Source organism: Artibeus jamaicensis, unplaced genomic scaffold (genome assembly GCF_021234435.1).
Source record: "Artibeus jamaicensis isolate MK-2021 breed Jamaican fruit bat unplaced genomic scaffold, CSHL_Jam_final contig_685, whole genome shotgun sequence".
Classification (NCBI taxonomy): domain Eukaryota; kingdom Metazoa; phylum Chordata; class Mammalia; order Chiroptera; family Phyllostomidae; genus Artibeus; species Artibeus jamaicensis.
This window is the reverse complement of record NW_026521924.1, coordinates 18,445,537-18,469,596: the sequence shown is the minus strand read 5'-3', so window position 1 is coordinate 18,469,596 and position 24,060 is coordinate 18,445,537. Positions and strand designations below refer to the sequence as shown.

Genomic DNA, 24,060 nt, shown 5'->3' with positions numbered 1-24,060 from the left:
CTGATTCTGATAATTATATTGTGATAACACAAGAAAATGTCCTTGTTTTTAGGAAATATGTACTGAGGTATTAGAGGGCAAAGGTCTGCAACTTGTTTGCAAACGATCCAGAAAAAATACTTTAGAAAACAGAATAGAGCCCTGGCTGGTGTGGCTCAGTGGATTGAGTGCTGGCCTGCAAAGCAAAGGGTCACTGGTTCGATTCCCAGTCAAGGCACATGCCTGGGTTGCAGGCCAGGTCCCCAGTAGGGGATGTGGAAGAAGCAGTCACACACTGATGTTTCTCTCCCTCTTTTCCCTTCTAAAAATAAGTAAGTAAAATCTTAAAAAAACAAAATGAAAAAAAAAAAAAAACAGAATAGAAACATTTGAGATCTTGCTTCCCTGGCATATGTCATCAGTTTGGCTCAAAGAAACTCTTGTAAAAAAATTTTTTTTAAGTAATAAGGCTCACATGGTAAACTGATAACAAGTGGGGAATCTGGTTGATGACATACACACACACCTCATTTTACTGAGTTTCGCTTTATCACACTTTGCAGATGTTCTGTGTTTTACAAACTGAAGGCAAGACCCTCCATAAGCAAAAAGATTGTAACTTACTTTATTGCTATACTCCCTTTATTACAGTGGCCTGTAACCAAACCTCATTATCTCTAAGGTATGCCTATATAGAAATTTTTTGTACTATACTTGCCACTTTTTTGTAAGTCTGAAATTATTTCAAAATAAAAGTTTCTTAGAAATATATGCAGGGAAAAATACTTTGTCACAGAGTTTCTAAATAGGAGGAAAGCAATCCTGCCAAGCTTATTGCCCAAATTGCAATCTCTGCACTCACAAAAATCACTAAGCATTTATTCCACAAGATGGCAGAGTTGCCCCAAACGCCAGAGCAGCCTCAGAAGAAGCTAATCCTCTCTTCTGCTCTGGACTAGACTTGTCAGGACTAGACGTTGCAGTCCCCAGCTTCTGCTGCTGCCCAGGAGCCCCCTTCACACACCTCAGATGTCTCAGATCATGACTCCAGCCCAGGTTAGAAATTCCACGACTGGCACCAGCCTGGGACAGCAGTCACTAAACAATGACTAACACAGCAGCATCCTGGCCTCAAGGGGCCTTACTAGATGTTTCTGACGATGATACCGCCCTCCTTCCTGCTTGCTTACATAACACATTCCTGGTGACTGAGTTCTCAACAACAACCCTCCTCTCCCAGCAATCTTCCTGGATCGTCCTGTACTCACCACTAAGCCCTTTTCCAAAAGGAACACCAGGAACACCACTCACATTCCAGATCAAATTAAAGAATTTCCCCCTCAAATTAAAGAATTCCAAAGGCGCCACTGTGTCTGGAGCTGACATCATTTTGTACCACACACAGCTCTTCAAGCCTGCCACCTTACTAATAAGCCTCTTGCTCAGAATGTACACATTGCTTTAAGGAGTCCCTCTCAAGAGCAGTGGGAGTTTTGCATCACACACTGTATAACTTCCCTAAGGCAGGGATTGAGTCACACAGCACCTAGCAGCTCATCAGATGGCATTAGGCATTCATTTGGAAGATGGGAGCCACACCATGCATCACCGGGCCAGCCATCTAGAAGTGTACAGTTCTGCCTAAGTCATTCCTTGGCAAGTATTGGGCCCTTTGCCTATAAAACAGGGAGAATAGTGAAAAATTAGAAATAAATGTCTTTCAGCAGGGGATAGTTAAATAAATTATGGAATACTCATACAACAAAATAAATCATATGCAATTATGAAAGGAGATAAAGAACTAACATGGAAGAATATCATAAATAAAAATAGCAAGCCACTGAATATTAAAAATATGGTACTATTATTGTTTTTTGAAGCTATATATGTATATGTGTGTTTGTATAATGCATATGCTTAGAACCATGTCTAGAAGGGTAGAAAGCCACCTAGTAAATTGTACCATATAGTTCTTTTTAGAATGAGAAAATTATAAAGGGAAAACTTGCTTTTTCTTTTAGTTGTTTTAATTTTTCCTATCACATATTGGCTTTGAAATTTACAGGAAAAACAAAGAGCAAAATGACTATTTTTTTCCTTTATAAAACTCTTTTTAAAATAGGGGTCCCAGATACCTTAATTCAGAGAGTAGTTCTGACAATTCATCAAAAGAACTAGTACTTATTAAAAATAAATTCTATTTAAAAACCAATATTAAACAACCTTTCATTGTTGTCTCCTTATGACATCATTTTTTAGTCATTCCACAAAGGCTGTGATGACCTCATATTCCTGCCATGTTATATTTTTCAATGAAGAAAATCAATGAGCAAATGGTGTGCTTTTAACTTTCAATATCTTAGAAAACATATTAAAACACCTTCTCACATTAATTTTCAAAACATTCTTTATCTGGTCATACATACTGAGCTTTTAAAATCCCCATATCAAGCAGGAATCTTGGGAAAAGAATCACTGCATCAAAATAATAGGAGTTACTTGAAATTTTGTTAGGGGAAAAAGGGGGTTGTCAACATTACGGTAAATTAGAAATATTTAAGGTAAGCAATGAACAATCACTAATGCTATTTACCATTAATTATACCAACTGGAAGTATCCAGGACAACCCATTCTCGTAAGTGCCTCCCCAAGGTCAAGGAGACAAGTTATTCATCTTTGTGTGTTTTCCTAACCCCCTCCAGCTTTCCACTCTTTCCCTCAAAGTTTTTGTATATAAGATACATTGCTCAAGTAACTGTTGAATGAGTAAGCCAAGGAATTAAACATTACCAGCTACTCAGCTGATGAAATAACTTTTCCAGTGGATCTATTTGCTCTGACTGGGAATAAGCGGTATTCAATAGAAGTGTGCTGAATGAAAGGTGAAAGGTGACAGTGTAACTAATGTGCTTGCAGAATAGCAAGGAAGCCATGTGGCTGGAACAAAATCAGTAAGGAGAGAGAGTGAGGAAGGATGAAACTGGAAAGGTAGCAGGTAGCCAGAAAGGGCAGGCCCACTGTGGGCCAGCCTAAGAACCTAAGTGAGGCTTTCGTGACCAAATACCAACAGTTCTTAGCAGTGGGAGACATGAATGTTAATTTTATTATTCTCGTACTTTTCTGGACTTCTTTCAAATTTATGGATATAAAAAAGAAAGCCACCAAAAGAGTAACTAAATGAACCTAAGACTACTTCCTTCCATAAATGAGGTAAAAGGTAACAACAAAATCTCCAGTCAAGTTTAAGTAACACCCTGATTTTGGTAAATTATATTGTAGTAATGTAAGAGAATGTCTTTGTTTAAAGCATTTAAGCATAAAAGCCAGCAACTTATTTTCCAACAATTCAGAAAAAGTACTTTAAAATACCTTAAGGCCAAAGAATAGCTAAACAGGATGAAAACGACCTTACCAACACAGATAGCCAAATGAAAGTTTCAGGGCTATCCCACTATCCTGCATTTTCAGTGGCTCCATAAATTCATCAAACCAACTGACCTCAGTTTGGCAGAATCTTCCCAGGTCAGTCTTGACCCACTTCAAGAAGCCTATAATTAAGTCACAAAGCACATCTGACAATCTAACAAAAAAGATCCTCAGATTATGTTTGTTGACGCTGCTCTACGTCCATCTCCAAATGGGTAACTCCTACTCATCCTTCAAGAACATGTGCAAGTACCAACTTCTTCCACCCCTGCCTCCAGACCATCAACCTAAATACCACTCCTCTCCCAAAGTCATATCCAAATAACATTTAACGGACACTAAGACCAAGAACACCCACTCGTCTTTGTATGCTGAACAGTTAGCAGAGCTCCTGGGCGTACAAAAAGGGTTCAACAAGTGAGTCCTGAGTTCAACTTTCACATGGCAGGCAAATACTATCGCTGTCAAGTCTTCTCTTCCATAGTTTTTTTTTTGTTGTTAAGATTTTATTTATTTATCTTTAGAGGGTAAGGGAAGGAGAGAGGGAGAGAAATATCAGTGTATGGCTGCCTCTTGTGTGTTCCCTGCTGGGAATTGGCCTGCAACCCAGGCATGTGCCCTGACTGGGAATCGAACCTCAATCCTTTGGGTCACAGGCCTGTGCTCAATCCACTGAGCTACGCCAGCCAGGGCCATAGTTTTATTTTGAGTATTATGCATGACACCAACAGTTCAACAAGTGAGTCTCAATTTCAACTTTCATGTGGCAGGCAAATACTATTGCTGTCAAGTCTTCTCTTCCATAGTTTTAAGTATTACTCATGACACCAAGGGATCAACAAGCGAGTCCTGAGTTCAACTTTCATGGGGCAGGCAAATATTATCGCTGTCAAGTCTTCTCTTCCATAGTTTTATTCTAAGTATTACACATGACACTGCCTTCCTTTCTGCCTTGTGTTATGATACTTGCAGTTTTATTCATTCATCTGGACAGAGAGACCTAGAAAGGCATGGATCAAATGTTTCATTCATCTCTCTAATCCCTGGGATAATAAATTCTCAACCAATTTTCCACTACAGCATATGCCTGATGGCAAACCACGGACAGATACCACAACTTCCCAAGCTACAATAGCTATAACCCTATGACCCTCCTACGCAAGTGCATGAAAGCTAAACCATTATAGCATTACACTAAATCTGACCTGGTTAATTTAAAAGTAAATCATTTGCAAAAACTATTATAGACATTACTCTGAAACTAACCTGGGTAATTTGAAAGTAAATCATTTGTAAACTTTTGATACTTTACTGACAACTTCCTATTCATTTTATAACTGACAACACATTAAGACTCCATGTGTTAGAATCATTGATCTAGACCAGCAATTTTCAACTGCTGTGCGGAGGCACAAGAATTTTTAAAGCACACAATACCTGACTATTTAGTCAGGGGCACTGATCTCTTTTCCCTTAGACTGTCAAAAAAAAAAAAAATGACAACAGCCAACACAACAACAACCATCTGGTGTGAATGAATAGAAATTATACTTTTATTTTTTTGTCAGATTGGCAAAAAATATACCATTTTGGTGTGTCACAGAATTTTAGTAATTAGCTTATATGTGACATGAGATGAAAAAGGTTGAAAATTGCTGACCTAGACCCCATGGCAGTGTCCTGTTTTAACAAATATTGAGTTTAAAAAATTGCTGACTGAGTCTATACTTCTGTTAACTCTTCTTTCGTTTATTCTGTGCTTCATGTAGAATATTCTTGCAAATGAGACAGCTTAGAATAGAGTATGGCACTTGCTAAATATTGGTTGACTAAAATGAATGAATGGACTACAGCCCATTTTCAAATGGTCCTGGTTTTCTGTGAATGGCCAGTAGGCTGGGCCCAGATTCAAAGAATAATCTGAGATCTCTGAACTTCTAACGGCACCAACTCTAATTTCTGTTTTACAGCATAAATAAATGCCTACCCAAGAAAAACAATTTCAACTGCATTCTCCTCTGACTTTTAAAAGTCATCGAAGCAAATAGCTTAGAGCCTACTTCCAGAGTACAGTAATAGGTTCCATGCTGCATTTATTCCTCCCAGCACAAGCCCAAGGATATCTGACCTCTGCCATTACTATAAACTATCTTGGAAAATGGGCAGCGCTTCAGTTAGTTGTAGTGGTTTCAGTATCATTCCCTAGAAAATCCTCTGTGCAACCTGAAAAAGCAAAATATATAAAATCTTACCATCTTCCTTTCCCAAGACTCACTTGTCCCACCCTCACTTTACCTTCTTTCCATCCCCTACACAAACCAAGACACAGCTAAATTAACCAACACAAGACAGATACTGTATGTGTCATTTAGAAAGAGGTTAGCCCAAGACCTCCACAAAATATGTAAACTTCAAAACAGGCACTGGATTTAGCTTCTAACCTAGTCTCCTCACTCATCTTATCTGCATAGCATACTTTCTAGTGGTGTAAGAATAATTCATTGCCAACCTCGAATGATGTCTAAAATAATACCACCTTTAAGACAACATAATTAAGAGCTTAGTCTGCTGAGTTATATGGGATGTAGCTGTTATCTAGAGCTCTCCCTGCCAAAACAGACAACTAAGTTCTGAGAATGAATTTCTACCTTATTTGTGTATCAACTCTAATGATTTTCCCCACATGACAGAAAGCAGGCTGGGAGGAGAGGATCCCTGCCACTGAGAGGAGGCTCAACAGGAAAGGGAAATCACCTGCACCAAGATTGAGGCCCAACACTAGGGGTACCAAAGACTAACCTGATGGAACCACAGATGATCCAGGAGTAAAATACCTAAGTTCACTATTTTCAAAGAGCTGTTCTGCCACCACATTTATGTTAACTAGATGGCACGCGGTCAAGAAAGTATAAGGGGGAAGAGAAGAAGGAGAAGGGGAGCAGAGGGAAGAGGAGGAGGCGGAGGAAGAGGAGAAGGGAAGGAGAAGAAGGGGGGAGAGGAAGAGGAGGAGAAGAGGATCTACCCCTCCCCTCCGAATTGAAATTATACAAATAAAAGTATGCAATTCTGTAGACCTGCAGACATTATTGTATAAAAGTCTTACATATGGTCACATTAAAAACAAAACTATTTAGAGGGTGTGTATAGGAGGCAACCAACTGAAGTTTGTCTCACACATCTATGTTTCTCTCCCTCTCTTTCTCCTCCCTTCCCTCTCTCTAACAATAATAAAATCTCTTAAAAAAGACAACACTTAGAATTTAAAGACACACTTATACTGACAGAAAGTGTTTGATATGCCATGCATACAGTAAGTAAAAGAAAGCTGGAGTACCTGTACTAGTAACACATAAAGTAGACTTCAAGTCACATACTATTATCAAAGACAAAGTGGTATTTCAGATTACAAAGAGGATAATTCACCAGGAGGACATAACAATCATAAATGTGCATGCACCTAATCACAGAACTTCAAAATACACTATGCAAAACTAACAGTATTAAAAGGAGAAACAGACAAATACACAATCATAGTTGAAAGATTTTTAACATTCCTCTCTTGGTAATTGATAGAATTAAACAAAAAAAAAACCAAAATCAATGAGGATATATTTCGGAAAAAATACTATCAATCACCTTGACCTAATTAAGAGACATAGAACAACAATGGCAGAATAAACATTTTTTTCAAGTGCACATGAAACATTCACTAAGACAAATCATAACCCAGGCCACAAGAATCAACAAATTTTAAAAGCCTAAAATCCTAGAGTACATTCTGTGACCAAAATGGAATTACATTAGAAATCAGTAACAGCAAGGTATAAAACACACATCCTAAGTAATCCATGGTCAACAAGTAAGTCATAAGATATTTAAATGGAATGAAAATGAAAAAGGAGCATCAAAATTTGTAGGATGTAGCTAAAGCAGTGCGAGTGGAAAATTCATACTTTTTAGATTTTATTTATTTATTTTTAGAGAAAGGGGAAGGGAAGGAAAAAGAGGGAGAGAAACATCGTTTGTGAGAGAAACATCAATCAGTTGCCTCTCACAGGCCCCCAGCTAGGGACCTGGCCAGCAACCCAAGCATGTGCCCTGACGGGGAATCAAATCTGCCATTCGCACTCAATCTACTGAGCTACACCAGCCAGGGCAAAAATTTATAACTTTAAATGTTCATACTGAAGAAAAAAAAAGAAAAGAAAATCTAAAAGGACTTAACATTTCCAGAAATTTTTAAAGGAAGAAAACACTATTAAGGTCAAAACAGAAATCAATTACATTTAAAAAAGACAAATAGAGAAAAAATAATAGGTTGGTTCTTTGAAACAAAATTGACAAATCCCTACTCATACTAATCAAGAAAAAAACACAAATTAGCAATATAAGAAATGAAAAGGGCATAACATTAAAATAAGGAAATATTAGTAATAAAAGGTAAAGAAACATAATTTGAAGAATACATTATTTATAGTTCACAATCAAAAGTATATAGTAGGAGAGAATTATGTTAATTCTAAATATGAACCTGCCACAGTAGAAATCTCTTGTAACTCAGCAAGGGGAGAAGTAGGTTCTGTTTTCATAGTGTTTTCTCCCATTGATTTGCAGTTCAACTCCAAGCCTGTAGCCCCCAATCCATCCCCCAAGGACTGGCAAGTTAGTGCAGATGGGATCTGGCCAGCTTCCAAAGGAGATTTCAACTGACCTAGAAGAAAAAAAGAAAGCTCAGGAAACATATATTATACATGTATATCGTCAGAGAACCAAAAGTACCTCAAAAGACTAAGAAAGCCAGGAACATTTTAGAGGAAGCCCTTCATCTCCCAGCATAAAATATATTCACAGTCCTGGCAAGGTAGCTAAGTTGTTAGAGTGGCATCCTAATATGGCAAGGTTTCAAGTTTGATCCCCAGTCAGGGCACCTACAAGAATCAACCAATAATGTATTAGTAAGTGGAATAACAAATCAATGTTTCTCTCTCTTGCTCTCTCTCTCCCTCACTCACTCTCTCTCTACCTCTCCACCCACTCCTCTCTCTCCCCCTCTAAAATCAAAAATAAATTTTAAAAAATTGCCCTGGCTGTTGTGGCTCAGTGCACTGAGTGCCAGCCTGTGAACACAAGAGTTGCCAGTTCAATTCCCAGTCAGAGCACATGCCTGAGTTGCTGTCCAGGTCACCAGTTGAAATTGTGTGAGAGGCAACCACTCAATGTATCTCTCACACATAGATATTTCTCACCCCATCTTTCTCCCTTCCCCCCTTCTAAAAATAAAAAAATCTTTAAAAAATACCTTTTTTAACTAATATATTCAGAGGTTCTAGCACATATAGCCAGGGTTGTCAGCATCTCAAAGAAAGAGGCTCCCACTGAGAGAGGGTTTGCCCAAAGCATTAACAAAAAAGCATAGATACTGGAATAAGATGTCACCAAAAAGACAGAGAGAGGGGCAGGGCTCTTCAAGCACTGTACCTCCCTACAGCCCAATATTCAAACATATATAAGCAAAACCAATCTCACAAAGTTTTTCTACTGAATCGCCAATGTAGAATAATGTTATAAAAACACTGCAGCCCATTCAGTCACCTGATTCCAAGGCCATCTAAAATTCGTGAAAGGCAGTACACAGAGATTTAGATTGGTTTTCACTAGAGAGGCATCAGGTTGGCAACACAATTGCAGAACAGACTTTGACTCACCTTCTTCAGATTCCTTGGTACTGGATGATGCGTTTTGCAAAGAATCAGTATTAACTGTATCAACCATATTTGATACAACCAAGTCAGGATCTAAGATCTCTTGAGTCCCATTGGTGGACAGCCTGGAGGACCGTCTTCTGGATAAGTCTTTGTCTGTGTTTTCTGAGTAGTTTTTTGACTTTTCCTGGGCTATAAACCATTAAGAGAGTTGTAGTCAAGAAACCGGAAGCAAAACTCTGCTACTACAGATTTCTAAACTGGCTGCCCTCTATAAGGGCTTTACAGAGACTTATGGAATAGTAGATCAGTGATAAAAGGAAATATCTTTTCCTAGTTTATAGTTTTAACTAAAGGCACAGTCTCTCTCTGCCAGGACAGAATTTTCCTTACTTAAGGATTATGGTCTGCAAATATGTGCCAAGGTCATGTCCCAATCTCGACAACTCAGTTCTATGTTGGAACTTTCTAACATATAAATCTACGTGCTGACTTTCAAAGTCAGTAAGGTTTTATAGAGCCTTAGAACAATCATCAAAAATCCTTTTTGGAGCCAAGATACTTTTTAAACATCAATAAACAGTATTTTTAGTTTCACTCAGCATATGAAATCCATCCCCTCCTAAGCCATTAAATTTCCAGTGGAATTCAAATCAAATCAAACCAAAAGATTATGGGTATGAAGATGATACCACTGAACCCAGTATTAATGGGGTTTATACTCTGAGATTTATTTTTCTCCTAGCAAAATTCTTTTTGATCCAACCACATCCCACTCATATTAGCTCCTACAAACAAGCACAAGTCTTAAAGCCTACAGGAAATAGAGGAAAACATGGATGCAGGCAGGCTAACCCAAATGAAGTCAGTTCTAGGCACACATACACAAACTGAAGACTCACAAGAATTTTTGTCAAGCCGAGGACGTTTTAATGGGATTTCACTTCCTTTTGATATTTTTCGTCTTCTCAATTCCAGTGTTATCGGTTGCAATGTTTGAGAGTTTGAATCCACAGCTACAAGGAAAATAAAACCACACAAAAATGGAATGTAATCTTAGTATCCAATCCTCATCGTTATCTACAAATACACACACACACACACACACACACACACACATTCTTGTGTGATAAACAGACCAAGGAGCATTCTTATTTACTTAAGTTGAAACAAAAAAGTGAAATGGGTGAGAAATTACCTCCTTACAGGAGATGTTAACATCTGTGACCCATCTCTAGTCATACACTTCCCTCCTGAAACCCTCTCTTTAATACACTCCACCCCAACATGACTGCTTTAAAATACAAAGGTGTAAGAAAAATAGGAGTCATTTTTATCAGCATCAAATCTTTTTCATCAAAACTTGATTTATCCAGCTTAACCACATGGTTTTAGGAACTGAGAGGGGGGTTTCTTGAATACGTGGCTTAGGAAGCAAGAAAGCAAGATACAGCAGCCATGTGAGCTCTCTTAGTGGTTTTAGAGAATGCAGGACTCCCACTGGCCCACCATGGGGATGAGGTTTTAGATTAAGAATGGGACTCAAGCCGAGCTACAGACTTCTATTTCTTTTCCTGAGATTTGGTTTGGCAAGAAGAGGCAGGAGTATGTTTCTGGGTGTTTTAAAGGGACTTCAGGATTTAACAGCAACATTTCACCATTTTTCTGAACCTGTATAACTTTTAATTAAATAGTTCATTTTCTTTTTACAAAAACAAAACAAAATAAAATCTTGACTTACCCAATACTCAGAAAAATCTACCATGTAAGCTAATTCTTAAAACATGAATCCTGGAACTACAGCTTGATTGTTTTCAATCTCTACTTGCTAAATTAGTTAGCTTGGCACTGATCCTAGTTTTGAGGAACCAAAAAGAATGTCAAAATTTACAAGCTTTAAAAACAATTCCAGAAAAATCTCAGGAGCCTCGTCCCTTTAACAGTCAGCGTTCCAGGCAAGGCTGCTGACCACTAGCAAATCCCACTCTGAAATAACTTAGGGGTGCAGACACTAAACCCTCAGACAGTACAGTGTACTCTTTATTTTTTATCTTTAAATCTAACACTTAAGAAGCTCTTCCATACTCAGGAAAGATAAGAATCCCAAAGGCAAGCAGAAGAAAACAGGAGGAGGAGGAAGGGAAGAAAATGGAAGGGGAAGGGAAAGGAGAAAGGAAAAGCGGGGACAGGAAGAGGACAGAAGACCCGTCTTACACCAAAAGCTTCAGACCTGCCATGTGGAATGGCCAAACAAAAGACATGGCTGAGTTCTGAGGAGGCACTCCTGACTGAGAGTGCTGGACTCCTCAGCTCTTCCTGGGTTCGATTTTCCCAGTGCACCACCACTATTTTGTTCCAAGTGGCAGGAACTCGGAGATCACAAACATTCCAAATTAAACACCAACAACCCTTCTTAAATAGCTCAGATCCCTCTCCAATCAAGTCTGTCTATAATCTAGGGGGCTCAAGGCTCCCCTGAGTCAATGAATTTACTCTAAGCAAATTTTAAAGGGAATGTAACTCTTATCAGCTATTTGGCAAATCAAACTGGGGCTAACTATACAGAGAGTCAGTGTTTCACAAACTCTTCTTACAGTAAGAATCATCTGGAAAGGTTGTTTAACTATTCATATTCCAAGCCCTGCTCCAGAGATTCTGACCAGGGAAGAAAGACAAGTGTTAACAATAAGTTTGGAAACCGCCATTTCTCTCTTAGACTGATCCTATCTGGTAATGAAATCCTACACTTACAAAATAAAAGCATTAAACTGGATGAAGTCATATGGCTTCATAGGAGCAGTTTGCAAGCTGAAGTGCAACTCCCCTAGTCCACACTTTCCAGAGGGTACACAACAGAGCATGAATGGCTAAAGAAGTATCAGTTTCGCAACACTCAATTCCCACGTATACAATTTCCTAAACGAAGAAGGGGACACATTCGATTTCTGCCAGTTCACCTTTCCCACTTCTCCCACTTACATAAAAAGGCCACCTCTCAACTCATCCCACATCTTAACATGGTACACCGTCCAGAGGTTTAAAACTTCTAGACTTTCTTAACTGGGATTCCTCATTTGAACACAAAACACCCAGATTATTTTCTCAGTTCTCCCAAGGGTAGTTTATAGCTAGTATCATTCAGAATGCACAGGAAAGAAGTCAATTCATTACATGGATACCTTAGGCATTAGAGCTGAATCCTCTACCAGAACGCTGTTGAGAAAGCCAGTGATTAGGCCAGTATACTGTCCAACAGAAATATAAGGAGAGCCACAAATGCAAACCACATATGTAAACTTAAATTTTTTAGCCATCACACTAAGAAGTTAAAGAAAAAAGTAAAACTGATTTTTAAAAATATATTTTATTTAACCCAATACACCCAAAAATATTTCACCATGCAATCAATGTAAAAGCTATTGAGATATTATACATTTTCATGGGGCGAGGGGTGGGGTGGTTACACTAAGTATCTGAAAGTTACAGCACATCTCAATTCAGACTGGCCACATGTGTCTAGTGGATACCATATTGGACAGCACAGGTCTAAGCCCTAATTTGTCTAGGCACAATTCTGGCATGCTCAGCTTTCAAGGGCAAACCCAGTCACAACCACTAAAGGGGGAGGTGCCTTATTTCATCTGGTAAGAAATCAATCTATCCAATTTCCTGTCTTAAAATTAGAACTCAGATGCAAGAAGCTTGTCTACTGTGAATGACTAATACATGTATTTGAAATATATTGAAGCAGACTTTATGCCACAGAAATTAAGTCTGATGTAACTGTCTGGACCAACAGGACTAGCTTTGGAAACAATGAAAGAACTAATTCTGTAATTCCACAGTTTTGATGAAAATAAATTTTGTATTTAAATATATCTTTTGCCAACTATTTAAACTTGTGAGAAAAAATAGATGTCACTTTAAAATGTGCTAAGAGATTCATAGTTTTTCAATATTCAAGTAGAGAATATACAAGCCGAAACGTCTGACAAACACTGCTGGATAATCACAGGCATTCCATCTAGAGATCCTTGGAACACTTCATGCCACCGAACTAATATAGAAAAAGAAGTATTTGGTTTAGGAAGAAATTCAGGGTGTGTCCCCAGTTGGTGTGGCTCAGTGGACTGAGTGCTGGCCTGAGAACCAAAGAGTTGCCAGTTCAATTCCCAGTCAGGACACATGCTTAAGCTGCGGGCCGGGTTCCCAGTGTGGGGCATGCAAGAGGCAGCCACACATTAATGTTTCTCTCCCTCTTTCTCCCTCCCTTCCCCTCTCCCTAAAAATAAATAAATAAAATCTTTTTTAAAAAAAAGAAAGAAATTCAGGGTGTGTTTCATTCTAGATTATTCTAGAAAAATTCCAAATTTCAACTTTATTTCACAACTGTGCATTCTTCCCTAAATCTGTACCCTCTAACCTTGACTCTTACCAATTAGCCATCTCAGCTTTTTATTCGGACTGTGAAAATTTTCAATCAATGATCACTCTCTAGAGAGCTCAATTTCCAATGCACCCACGCCTTTCTAGGTCTTTAGCCCCACTCTCCTTCAGTAAGCCTCCTTCAGACAGCCACACCTATTTTACTTCTTTCCTCTTTCATGTTTCCATGAAAACTGTATTTCTTGAACCCAGGCTCTATTAAGCTTACTTAAATGGGGATCATTTACACAGGTACAAGCAAAAGGCCTTAGCTTATTAGGTTTTATCATATAAGCTGAAGTATCTAGTGAACAATTATCTGCCCCCCCCCCCCAAGAAGCTCAGTTTCAGACATGTTTCCCAACTTAGGTTCATCTACACCAGCAATTTTCAACAAGTGTGCCACAAGAATTTTTAAAACAGGCAATACCTGACTATTTAGTCAGGGACACTGACCTCTTTTCCCTTAGATTGTCAAATTAAAAGTGACAACAGCCAACACAACAGCCATCCAGTGTGAATGAATCAAAACTATACCTATTTTATTTTTGTCAGATCAGCGAAAAAGTATACTTTTTGGTGTTGCAGAATTTTAGTAATCAGTTTGTGTTCCATGAGATGAAAAAGGCTGAAAATAGCTGATCTAGATACATGCCTCCCTTAAAATCCAGATGACTTGTTTTCAGATCATAGAGCAATTCCAAATCTGCCACAAAAATGAAAGATGGATGCACAGAACCAAAAGGGGCCACAGAAAAACACTGGCATTGCCCATTGCAGAGCCCACTTGGGAAACTCACCAGTAGGAGCTATGGAAGGGGGTCTGCCTCGTTTTCTTTTTGGTTCCCTCAAGTTTTCTTGTGGACTCTTCACAATGTCATTTTCAGGCTTCTTATCCACTTGAGCATCTCCAGAGTACTCTCTGTCATTTTCTGAAATGTTCTCCTTATCTTCCTTCTCGTTCTTGGGAATGCTTTTCTCTGACACTTTCCCCTTTTCAGAACAGATTAATTTCCCTTCTTTATCAGATTGCTTGGGTCGTTTTTCCGTCTTTAAGGCTTTATCCTCTTTGTCTTTCTTCAGGTTGACTGTGACTTTTCTCTGCTCTTTAAACTTCTCTCGTTTATCAGGAGATGATGAAAGACTTTTGTGATCTGTTTCTTTAGGCCTACCGTTACCCACAATATTCTAAAATAAGCAAAATAGCGATGAAACACACTTGTGATTACTTGCAAATATAGAATCAGATAGTTTTTTTATGAACTTATGAAAACAAAGAAATAAAAAGACATATGCAAGTCACTTAACGGTCACCACTGAAAATATCTACCTATACTCTGAGGGCTTAAGAAACAATCCTAAGAAAACAATGATTATGTTCAATTCCTTCCAAGGCAGAGCTATCTCCCTTATGATTAATAAGTCACTAAAAAATAATTAAAGGGACAAGCAACTACCCCAGGGACCTCTTTTGGAAAGCAATCTTTCTAAGAAAATGCCTTCATGTCCCATTCTTCTCATCCCAAACATGCCTACACTGACCTAGGGCCTTTCAGAGGCCTGGCTCAGTGTGCCAGTGGATGCTGATTCCCTGTGTGAAGTAGAACCCAAATGATAACTAGAGGCTGAACAAGAAAACTGCAAAGATTTTCCAACCCAAAACAGGGTCTTTGCTCCCTCTACTGGGTAAAGGCTGTGCTCAGTCCAACAAGCTACCTACTATGCTCCTCAGTTACTTATTGGATTTTTATCTACCAAAAGGAAGTACTGCTTCTTGGTTACTCTCCTCCTAAATTACTTTCTTTAAAACTCATCCTAAAAATCTTGTGTCCTAATATGACTGCCTCATAATAAAGCTAGCTCTGAAAGCTCTGGAGTTTCCAAAACCACAGTTAAGTTTATTTGATGTATATCTCTTTCCAGACCTCAATCTTCAGCATGTCATGTTCATATGAGATCCCCAGCACCTAGCATGCACTAGGCACACAGATCTTGCCAGATGCAGGAAGGAGTGTTTAAACACTCACCGAGTAACGTTCAATCTGTACCACAGGGAAAAATAATAAAGAAGGAGAATCCCTGCAGTTAGAGCCTAGAAAGAAATATTTTTTTCAAGTCCCCCAAATTTTCTGAAAATATCCAGGTTTGAGAACAAGCATTCCTCAGTAACTGCTGGCAGAAATATAAATTGCAACTATTTGGTGGGGGAGAAGGGAAGAGGGGACAATAATTTGGGTCAAAAGACTTCAGTTTATACTTTTGAACTAAATTCGTAGAAATAAAACCTGCTTATAAGAGAATCAAACCTGGTCCTGGCTGGTGTGGCTCAGTGAACTGACCACCAGCCTGTGAACCGGGAGGCTGCTGGTTTAATTCCTGGTCAGGGCACAAGCCAGGGTTGTAGGCTGAAAGGCAACTCATCACATTGGTGATTCTCTAACTTTTTCTTTCTCCCTTCCACTATCTCTAAAAATAAGTAAATGAAATCTTTAAAAAAAAAAATTAGACTTGGGCATCCAGGTTTACAAATATCCTTAAGTGACCATTAGGGAACTGGTTATACAAAGTACAATTACATACATATTATAGAATACTACATAGCCATTAAAAGTCATATTCGCATACAGTACTGAGAAACTTAGGGAGCCCTGCTGGTATGGTTCAGTGAGTTGGGTGTCATCCCACAAACTAAAAGTTCACAGATTTGATTCCCAGTCAGTGCACATGCCTAGGCTGCAGGCCAGGCCCACAGTTGGGGATGTGCAAGAGGCAACTGATCAATGTTTCTCTCCCACATGGATGGCCCTCTCCCTCTCTTTCTCCCTCCCTTCACCCTCTCTAAAAATCAGTAAGTAAAATCTTTTTAAAAAAAATTTAAAAAGAAACTTGGGGAAATGTTATTTCATTAAAAGAGCAAGTTATAGTACAGTAATATACCACATGATTCCGACTTTGAATAGAAATATATACACACACTTAACAAAAAACACAGAAGGATATACATCAAAATGTGAACAGTTAACAGCAATTGTATCTAGATGCCAGAATGATAGTTTTTACTCTCTTTGTGCTTTTCTGTACATTCTTAATTTTCTATAGCAAATGTATGGGGTTTTCTTAACTTAAAAAATAAAAGATAAATGCTCTTAAAACACTTAATCAAAACATTTAAGACAGTGTAGTCCTACAAAAGAAACCTCAATCTATTCTAATACTATATGAGACAAGCTTTAAAAACTGTCAGATATTTTTAAGAAGTTTAGCTTTGTAAGCGCCTTAGATTTGGGGGTTAAAAAGACCTGAGAAGTCAATTACCCAAACTACTATGTCCTCTTGTGGGGAAGAGGTGGGAAAGCAAACAGGTGCCATGGGACTGTGTCTGACCACCTGCCAGGTCTAAGATGAGGTGAGACACTCAGAGGTATCAGGAAATTGAGAACTGAAACACCCACAAATGCACCCTGGATAAGGTGCCCAGCACCAAGCCAAAGCACCATGAGTGCCAGCAATCAGTTTATGGAGTATAGCAGAATGAATTGTTGAACATTTGTTTTCTGGAGCCCTGGGCTCCTGGTTTGGGGAGGTTCTGGATATAATCTGACAATTCCAGACAAGTTCTTAATATGGTCCTCTATCTATATTAACACATTTCATGAACTGCACACAAAAATCATCAAATCAAACACCAAAATGTTTTACAGTATTGTATAGCTCTTTAGATGTCTGAGGGGCAAATGATCAAAAAAGAAAACATCTTCAGAGCTAAAGCTTTATAGTTTTGTCAATTTTCTGAAGCAGAAAACCGGTAAAGGCAAAAACACCTTGGGGCTACCTTTAAACATTATCATATATTATATTCCATTGAAACTGCTAAACATATGTACAGAAGAATTTACAAAAATCTGTGATAAGGAGAAGCATTTGATCATCTTAAAAATACAACAGGTCCCAGCATCACCAAATATTGTCCCATCAGCAAACACCAAAGAGGTAACAGTAACAATCACAGTTTTTAAAGCATCAGTATCCAAATTCTGATCTCTTCTCCCTCAGCTACTTCATGAAAATATAAATATTAAAAAAGACTAAAAGGGAGGGTGGAGGATCATGAAACAGGCAACACTTTTAGATGGCCTATATCTGTGAGCACCATATTTCCAATATCAAAACTCAGGTCCCATGCTCAGCCAAATCCATGCCCAGGACAGTAAACAAAATTGTAAACCCAGGCACTTCTAGCTTAAGTGACTGCGAAATCCATGCCAAACTGTAACTCTGTAACCACCATGGCATGGTCCTGTGCTTAAAGATCAAATGAGATGAGGAGAAAACATACTCTACATCTTTTCAAGCAGTTCAACAAGTTTCCTATGATGGGTAATAGCTCTGGGGACAGGGCACATGGAGAGAGGAAAAAAATTAACTACACACTTTCAAGAAAAGATGAGGAAAACATAACAGGTAATAGTATCCAAGTATCTGGTACTTTTAAAAACAATCTGTGTTACAAGGAAACAACAGAGACAAATATTTACAATATCTGAAAATGTGCATATTGCTTTCTGGTAAATTCGTGTCAGATGAAGGAAATAAAGACTTTGCCCTCACAAACAACTCTAATTATTTAAGAAACAAAACTAAATGTTAGCATTATTCATACCACAAAGCAAAAAACCACGTTTCTCACCTGATCTTTGGAAAAAGCTTTGACATGAATATGTTTGACGGTCTGAACTACTCCATCATAAAATTTCACAGTGTAAGTACCTAAAATTCAAAAAGACATTGTGATTTTAACTTGAAGTTTCATGAAACACAAGAGAGCTCCAACAATAATAATAAACTTATGAAAACTTAAAAATTCTTTAAGAATCACATTAGTCTTAATTAATAGTATGCATGCCTTTCTTTTTTATTTTTTATCTATACAGCTCAAAACCCATCAGAAAACAATTCCTTTTTATGACGCTTCATTAAAATAAAAAAAAATAAAAAAAAAACTTGCACTGAATTTAGACCAAGAACAAAGAGCAGTAAACACAGTTAAGAATCTAAGGAAAATGCAGATTTATTTATTTATTGGTAAATTTTTATTATTTAATCTATATTTTCTGAACTTAAAGATAATAGCAGCTTTCAAATTTTAAAAGACTGTCTGCTTAAGGTATCATGTTTTCAGAGATCACATTAATCTCAAAATCCATTTGAATTACCTTCCTGTCACAGTATTTAAAAATAGAAACCCAGCCAAAACACTAAATGGTGCCTGGTACTCTGTCAGTTTTATTCTATTAGAAAAAAAAAGTCCAACAAAAATCATGCTCCGCTATAAATAAAATTAAATTAAATCAAAGTAAAGTAGATTTTAAAAGAAATGAAGCTGGAAATCCACAAGTAATCTTTCTTCCCAAATAAGGCAACCAATTAAACAAGTTCTCATTAATTGTGCCCAAATCAAACTTCTGCAGCTCAGAACCCACTATGCCCCACCCCACCGCTTTTTGTCCTATAGTTAATCCTGTCAAGACTACTAATAAACCACTGGTAATCATGTAATAGTTTAACGCTGATAAACATGGTCAGTTTTCAGAACCAACTTCCCACCCAACATGGAATGAAAAAAGAAATCCCCAGGGCTAGGAGCAAGAATGCTACAAGGAAGTTAAGACCTGACTAGTTAACTCCTCCTTGAACATTGTCTCCCCAACGGTAGCCACCTCTTCTCCAGTCCTAAAAAGGGTCCTGTCAGTTGCTAGCCACCTCTATTGAAAGCTTCCCTCTAGTGCTGAAAGTCAGCGATCTGAGCCCAGTTAGTCACCAAACCTTTTTTCTCATTACCAGCATATGACACCCACCCAAAATGACTAGCTACATGCCACCCACTGAAAGTGCCTTCACAACTTTATTGTTTTCCTGTCTGGAACGTATCACTCATTGATCCTTAAGCTGCCCTGCTCAAAAGACCCCAAGAGTTCTTCCTTACTTTAGCTACTAGAGATATCTCCCTATTCTGAGCTTCTCAAAGACTTATTTGGCCTGGCTGCTTATAGCTCAGTGGGTTGAGCGCGGGCCTGCGAACCAGCCGATCGCGATTCGATTCCCAGCCAGGGTACATGCCTGGGTTGCAGGCCAGTTCCCAGCAGGGGATGCACAAGAGGCAACCATACATTAATATTTCTCTCCTGTCCCTCCCTTCCCCTCTAAAGACAGACAGGTAAATAAATAAAAAATAAAAAATAATAAATAAATAAATAAATAAATAAATAAAAGGGCTTATTTGGCACCTTGCCTCACACATACATAGATCTACTTTAATACAGAAGGCAGATCCCAAACTGCAGGCAGGCTCTCCACAGCCACAGATCACATCTCACACCAGTTTCTCTCTCACACACAGCCTGGCTCATTGTAGACCATTGCTCCTCAAAGCGTAGTCCCCAGATCAGCAGCAACTGCCACTCCTGGACTTTGTTAGAAATGCAAATTACCAGCCCCACCTGCAATATACTGAATCAAACATTGTAGGACTACCACACAGAAATGTATGTTTTAGCCCTGGCTGGTGTGGCTCAGTGGACTGAGTGTCAGCCTGTGAACCAAAGGGTCACCGGTTCAATCTGCAGTCTGGACACAGGCCTGGGTTGGGGGCCGGGGCCGGGGCCAGGTCCCAGCAGGGCGTGCACAAGAGGCAACTACACGTTAATGTTTCTCCCCCTCTCTTTCTCCCTCCCCCTCTCTAAAAATAAATAATAAAATCTTCAAAAAAAAATATATGTTTTAACAAATCCTTCAGTGTCCCAGTGCACACTAAAGTTTGAGAACCAATGGTGTAGATAATTAGTAATTACCAACTGATCTTTACTCATGGGAATTACAAAATAAAGGTGAATATTTGTCATAAGTATCACCAACACAGAAAGAAAAGGGCTAGTATACAAGCTAGACATAATGATATATATATATATATATATATATATATATATATATATATATACATATTATGTCTGGTTGTTTAAAACAAGCAATTTAGATGACAGGCTATGGTAAAGAATTCTATATAGGGCAGCTTGGCAATGACTGCTAAGTACTTACAACAAAGGTCTGGGTTCCTGTCTTCCTGCTTCTGCTATGAGGGTGTTGGCAAGCAGCAGAGCAATGACAAGCAATGCTATGAACTCTCAACAGACCTTTTGCAGGCAACCTTGGAGAGCTCTGATCAGCATGGGAGATGGGGACTGGAGCTTTAAAGCACCCAATTCTCATGAAATCTTAAATATTAAGAGTACCGACAAACCACTCTAGCCTATACTTTAATCTACTTTACCTACAAAGAGAGTTCAGTATCACTGGCAGCAAAATGAAAACTGTCAATTTTTATAGACATTTCAAACATCCAGAAGAACAACATTAAGTAATGATATCCAACAGTATATTTCCCGCTACATGAGGTCAGTTTTGAAGCTTACTCCTCATGGCAGACTAAAAAAGAATGGCTTAGATAAAGGGTTGTGCCCTGAATCCTATAAGCCTAAAACAGAGCTAGAATTAGAATCCAAGCCTGCTGCTAACCTCTGACCAATTCTTCTCCCACGACCCCACAAGTCCCTCAGCCTAAAGTTCAAACCACAAACCCAGATCACTACTGGCCACTCTGAAATGGCCCAAACTGTAGCCAAAGATGCTCAGGGGCCACTGTCCTTCAATAGCAATATCCCAACCCTGACCCTTTTTACTTCCAAAAGACTACAATGGATCGTCTTGAAATTGTCTCCTTTCATCATGCACACAGCCTAACCTGGGCTTCAAAAAATCAGTGGGAACAAAACAACACATCCTATGGATAACAGAGAGGTCCGAAATCTACAATATTTTAATGGTTTCATGTGTAACTAAAATACTGTCTTCCCATGGAATCTTCCGGCTGACAATAAAGCTCTCCCATGACCACAAACAACATCTAACAACATGTAAATGACAGAATTCAATAAAATAAGTGCATCCTTATCACAAAGACCTCCTGGCTCAGACTCCCTTAAGAAGCCCGTCCTTACACTGCCAGGTAAAATAAAGCTCCCTGGCCTTACCCCTCTGGGAGTTAAGAACTTAGCATGCCAGACAACCTTATGGTAGTCAGTTAATAACAGAAGGGATGTAAGAACAAAACTGGAGATGCATAGCAAGCTCATCTTCTCTAGGACCAAGGAAATAGGGATACACTATGACTAGGACAGACTTCTGGTGCTCTTGAAATCTAACATAACTGTGACTCCAGGGTCTTTTCCCTATCCTACTCATTCTCCAGGAGTCAAAAAATTCCACAATGTCATGCATAGGAGACTCAAAGTTTTCAAACGTGGTTTCTCAAAATCCTCAGGTTTCCACAGATGTGCCTCAGTGGGTAAGCAGAGGGAAATATACATATTTGCAGATACACCTTCCCTTCCCTCTCAGTCTTTTCCTTTTCAAAATTTTTACATAATAGGCTTGGGTTTTGTGGCCAACAATTTCCAAAAATGTTCATCTATTTCAAATTTTTCTTCAATTTTTAATTGCTCAAATGCTCCAGAGCAAGGGCAATGAATTGCCGGTATCACCAAGCAGGGACTAGGACCAGAGAGTCCTCTTCCAATCATTGCTATCAAGACACCACCAGGCTCCAGAAAGTACAAACCATCCACACCCATCCTATCATCATATCACGCTCACGCATGCACGCACATACACATTTCCCCATGAACACCTGCCCCTAGTGGCAACTCCTGCTCCAGAAAACCCTGCTCCAGAGAGACAGCCTGGTACTGTGGGAACTATACAGTTCAGGAACTCTGCAATCCCACACACCTCCATGCAGACCTGAGCTCTACCATTTATGTATGTGTTCTGTAACCTCAAGCAATCTCTCCTGTGAGCTCAGTTCCTCATCTGTTAAATGAGGATCAAGTTGATGGCAACAATCTTTCCATGTCTGATCAGAGAAGGAAACTGCTTAGCAAAGGGACAGTCATAGAGCAAGGGATAGAGTGGTTCTAATTATTATTATCCAAGTCACTTTAAAAATAGAAGCACCAACCCCTCCTCCCTACAGAAGATATCAATAAAAGCCAAGCTAGCACTCACAAACTTGAGCCTAAACCTCCCTTTTGATCTCTGTGCAAAGCTGTTCACATAGGCCCAACATGCCTGCATTTTAAATGCAGGATCAGTTACAGCGTAAAGAAAACCAAAAATAGTAACTGCTTCAACAAGAGACTCTAGAAATAAGGCCATTTCCATAGGATCTCCTGCTGTAAACAAAGACTTTCAGTCAATGAACCAAAAAGATTGAACTGAGAGGAAGGGTAGGGCAGCAATGTGACCAAAAAATATGCATTTAACTTTAAGGAAGAGGGACCTGATTAGCCTGCTCACTCAAGTTAAAGAACCACAGATCAACAGGAAGGAACAATTCCTCATTTTGTTGTAAATGCAAACCTACTTTCAGTTTCCTCACAGCTGAGAGCACACAGCACTGAGGGACAATGCCTCTGCCACCACTGGCATAAAAAGGGGGGAGCTGGGCAGCTGGGGTCAACTCACCAGAGATGGCTTCTGACCAGAGATTCCCTGGAATCTCTGTGTTTTACTACAACACAGACCCAGGGTCTACAAGGCTACCAGGTGTGACCATCTTCACACTAAATGATGATTAGTTACCATTACCAAAAAATCATTCCACGTGAAGAGAGCTAAGTAACATAGCCCTGCCCTCCCCCATTTCCAAGTGCTAACTAACTCCCTTAAGAAACTCTAAAGTTGGTTATTTAGTTGAAATGCAATCATGCCAGACTCCAAAAGCCAGCAGCTGTTGCTCTCCACTCCAGGTAGAGGCCCCACCCACCAGCCTGCTCAGTCAATAGTCAGCCTGAGCAAAACCAACAGAAGTTAAGAGCAACAAGAATACCAGATCAAGCTTTCCAAAGATGAATCTAGAGTATGACTCTGCTGTATCGCCAGCGTCCTCTTGGCAGCACCAACAAGGTGCCCTTTTTACAGGAAAAAAGGGCACCTTGCCAGCAAAGCTTCTATTCACAGCGCCATTAAGCTGTGGTGACCCCTGCTACACGTGAAACTGAGGCAGGGCAGAAAATAAGAGAAAGAATGAAACGAGAGCCCAGGATTTTTCCTTCCAATCCTGCAATTGCTAGGATGAATCATGATACTAGCTCCCATAGATGAAATCTAACCCAAAGGCAGCACCTAAGGGTCATTATTTCCTCTCAAAATATCTGAGCTCCCAGAAAGGCTAGCCTTCTCTCAAAACGCATGGTTTGGTAATAATACCACCCAACCAGTTCCACTAACTTTCAGGACTTCCCCTCCCCCATGTTCTTCCTCTCCTCCCCCTTCCAATTACTCTCAAGAACTAGTAAGGGTACCAGCATAATACAGGACTTCAGAATCAAGAACTAGAGAAAACAGGTTATAGCAGAAATCTCCATTCATGTTCAATGGCCTTCAATTAATTAAAATTCACCAGACAGAAGTCAG

General features: G+C 39.1%; 1 protein-coding gene across 4 annotated transcripts in view; it reads right to left on the bottom strand.

The window, feature by feature from the left end:
• Positions 1-24,060, bottom strand: part of PHF20 (PHD finger protein 20) — a 115,816-nt gene that overhangs the window by 39,153 nt on the left and 52,603 nt on the right. For 3 of the 4 annotated variants that reach the window (XM_037164399.2, XM_037164398.2, XM_037164396.2), the window contains 5 exons: positions 18,221-18,300; positions 14,334-14,721; positions 10,011-10,124; positions 9,112-9,300; positions 7,938-8,117 (listed from right to left, as the gene is read on the bottom strand). In XM_037164399.2, the coding sequence (XP_037020294.2) occupies positions 7,938-8,117; positions 9,112-9,300; positions 10,011-10,124; positions 14,334-14,721; positions 18,221-18,300 (951 nt within the window). The remainder of the gene's footprint in view (positions 1-7,937; positions 8,118-9,111; positions 9,301-10,010; positions 10,125-14,333; positions 14,722-18,220; positions 18,301-24,060) is intronic. The other variant, XM_037164400.2, reaches the window with a different exon arrangement.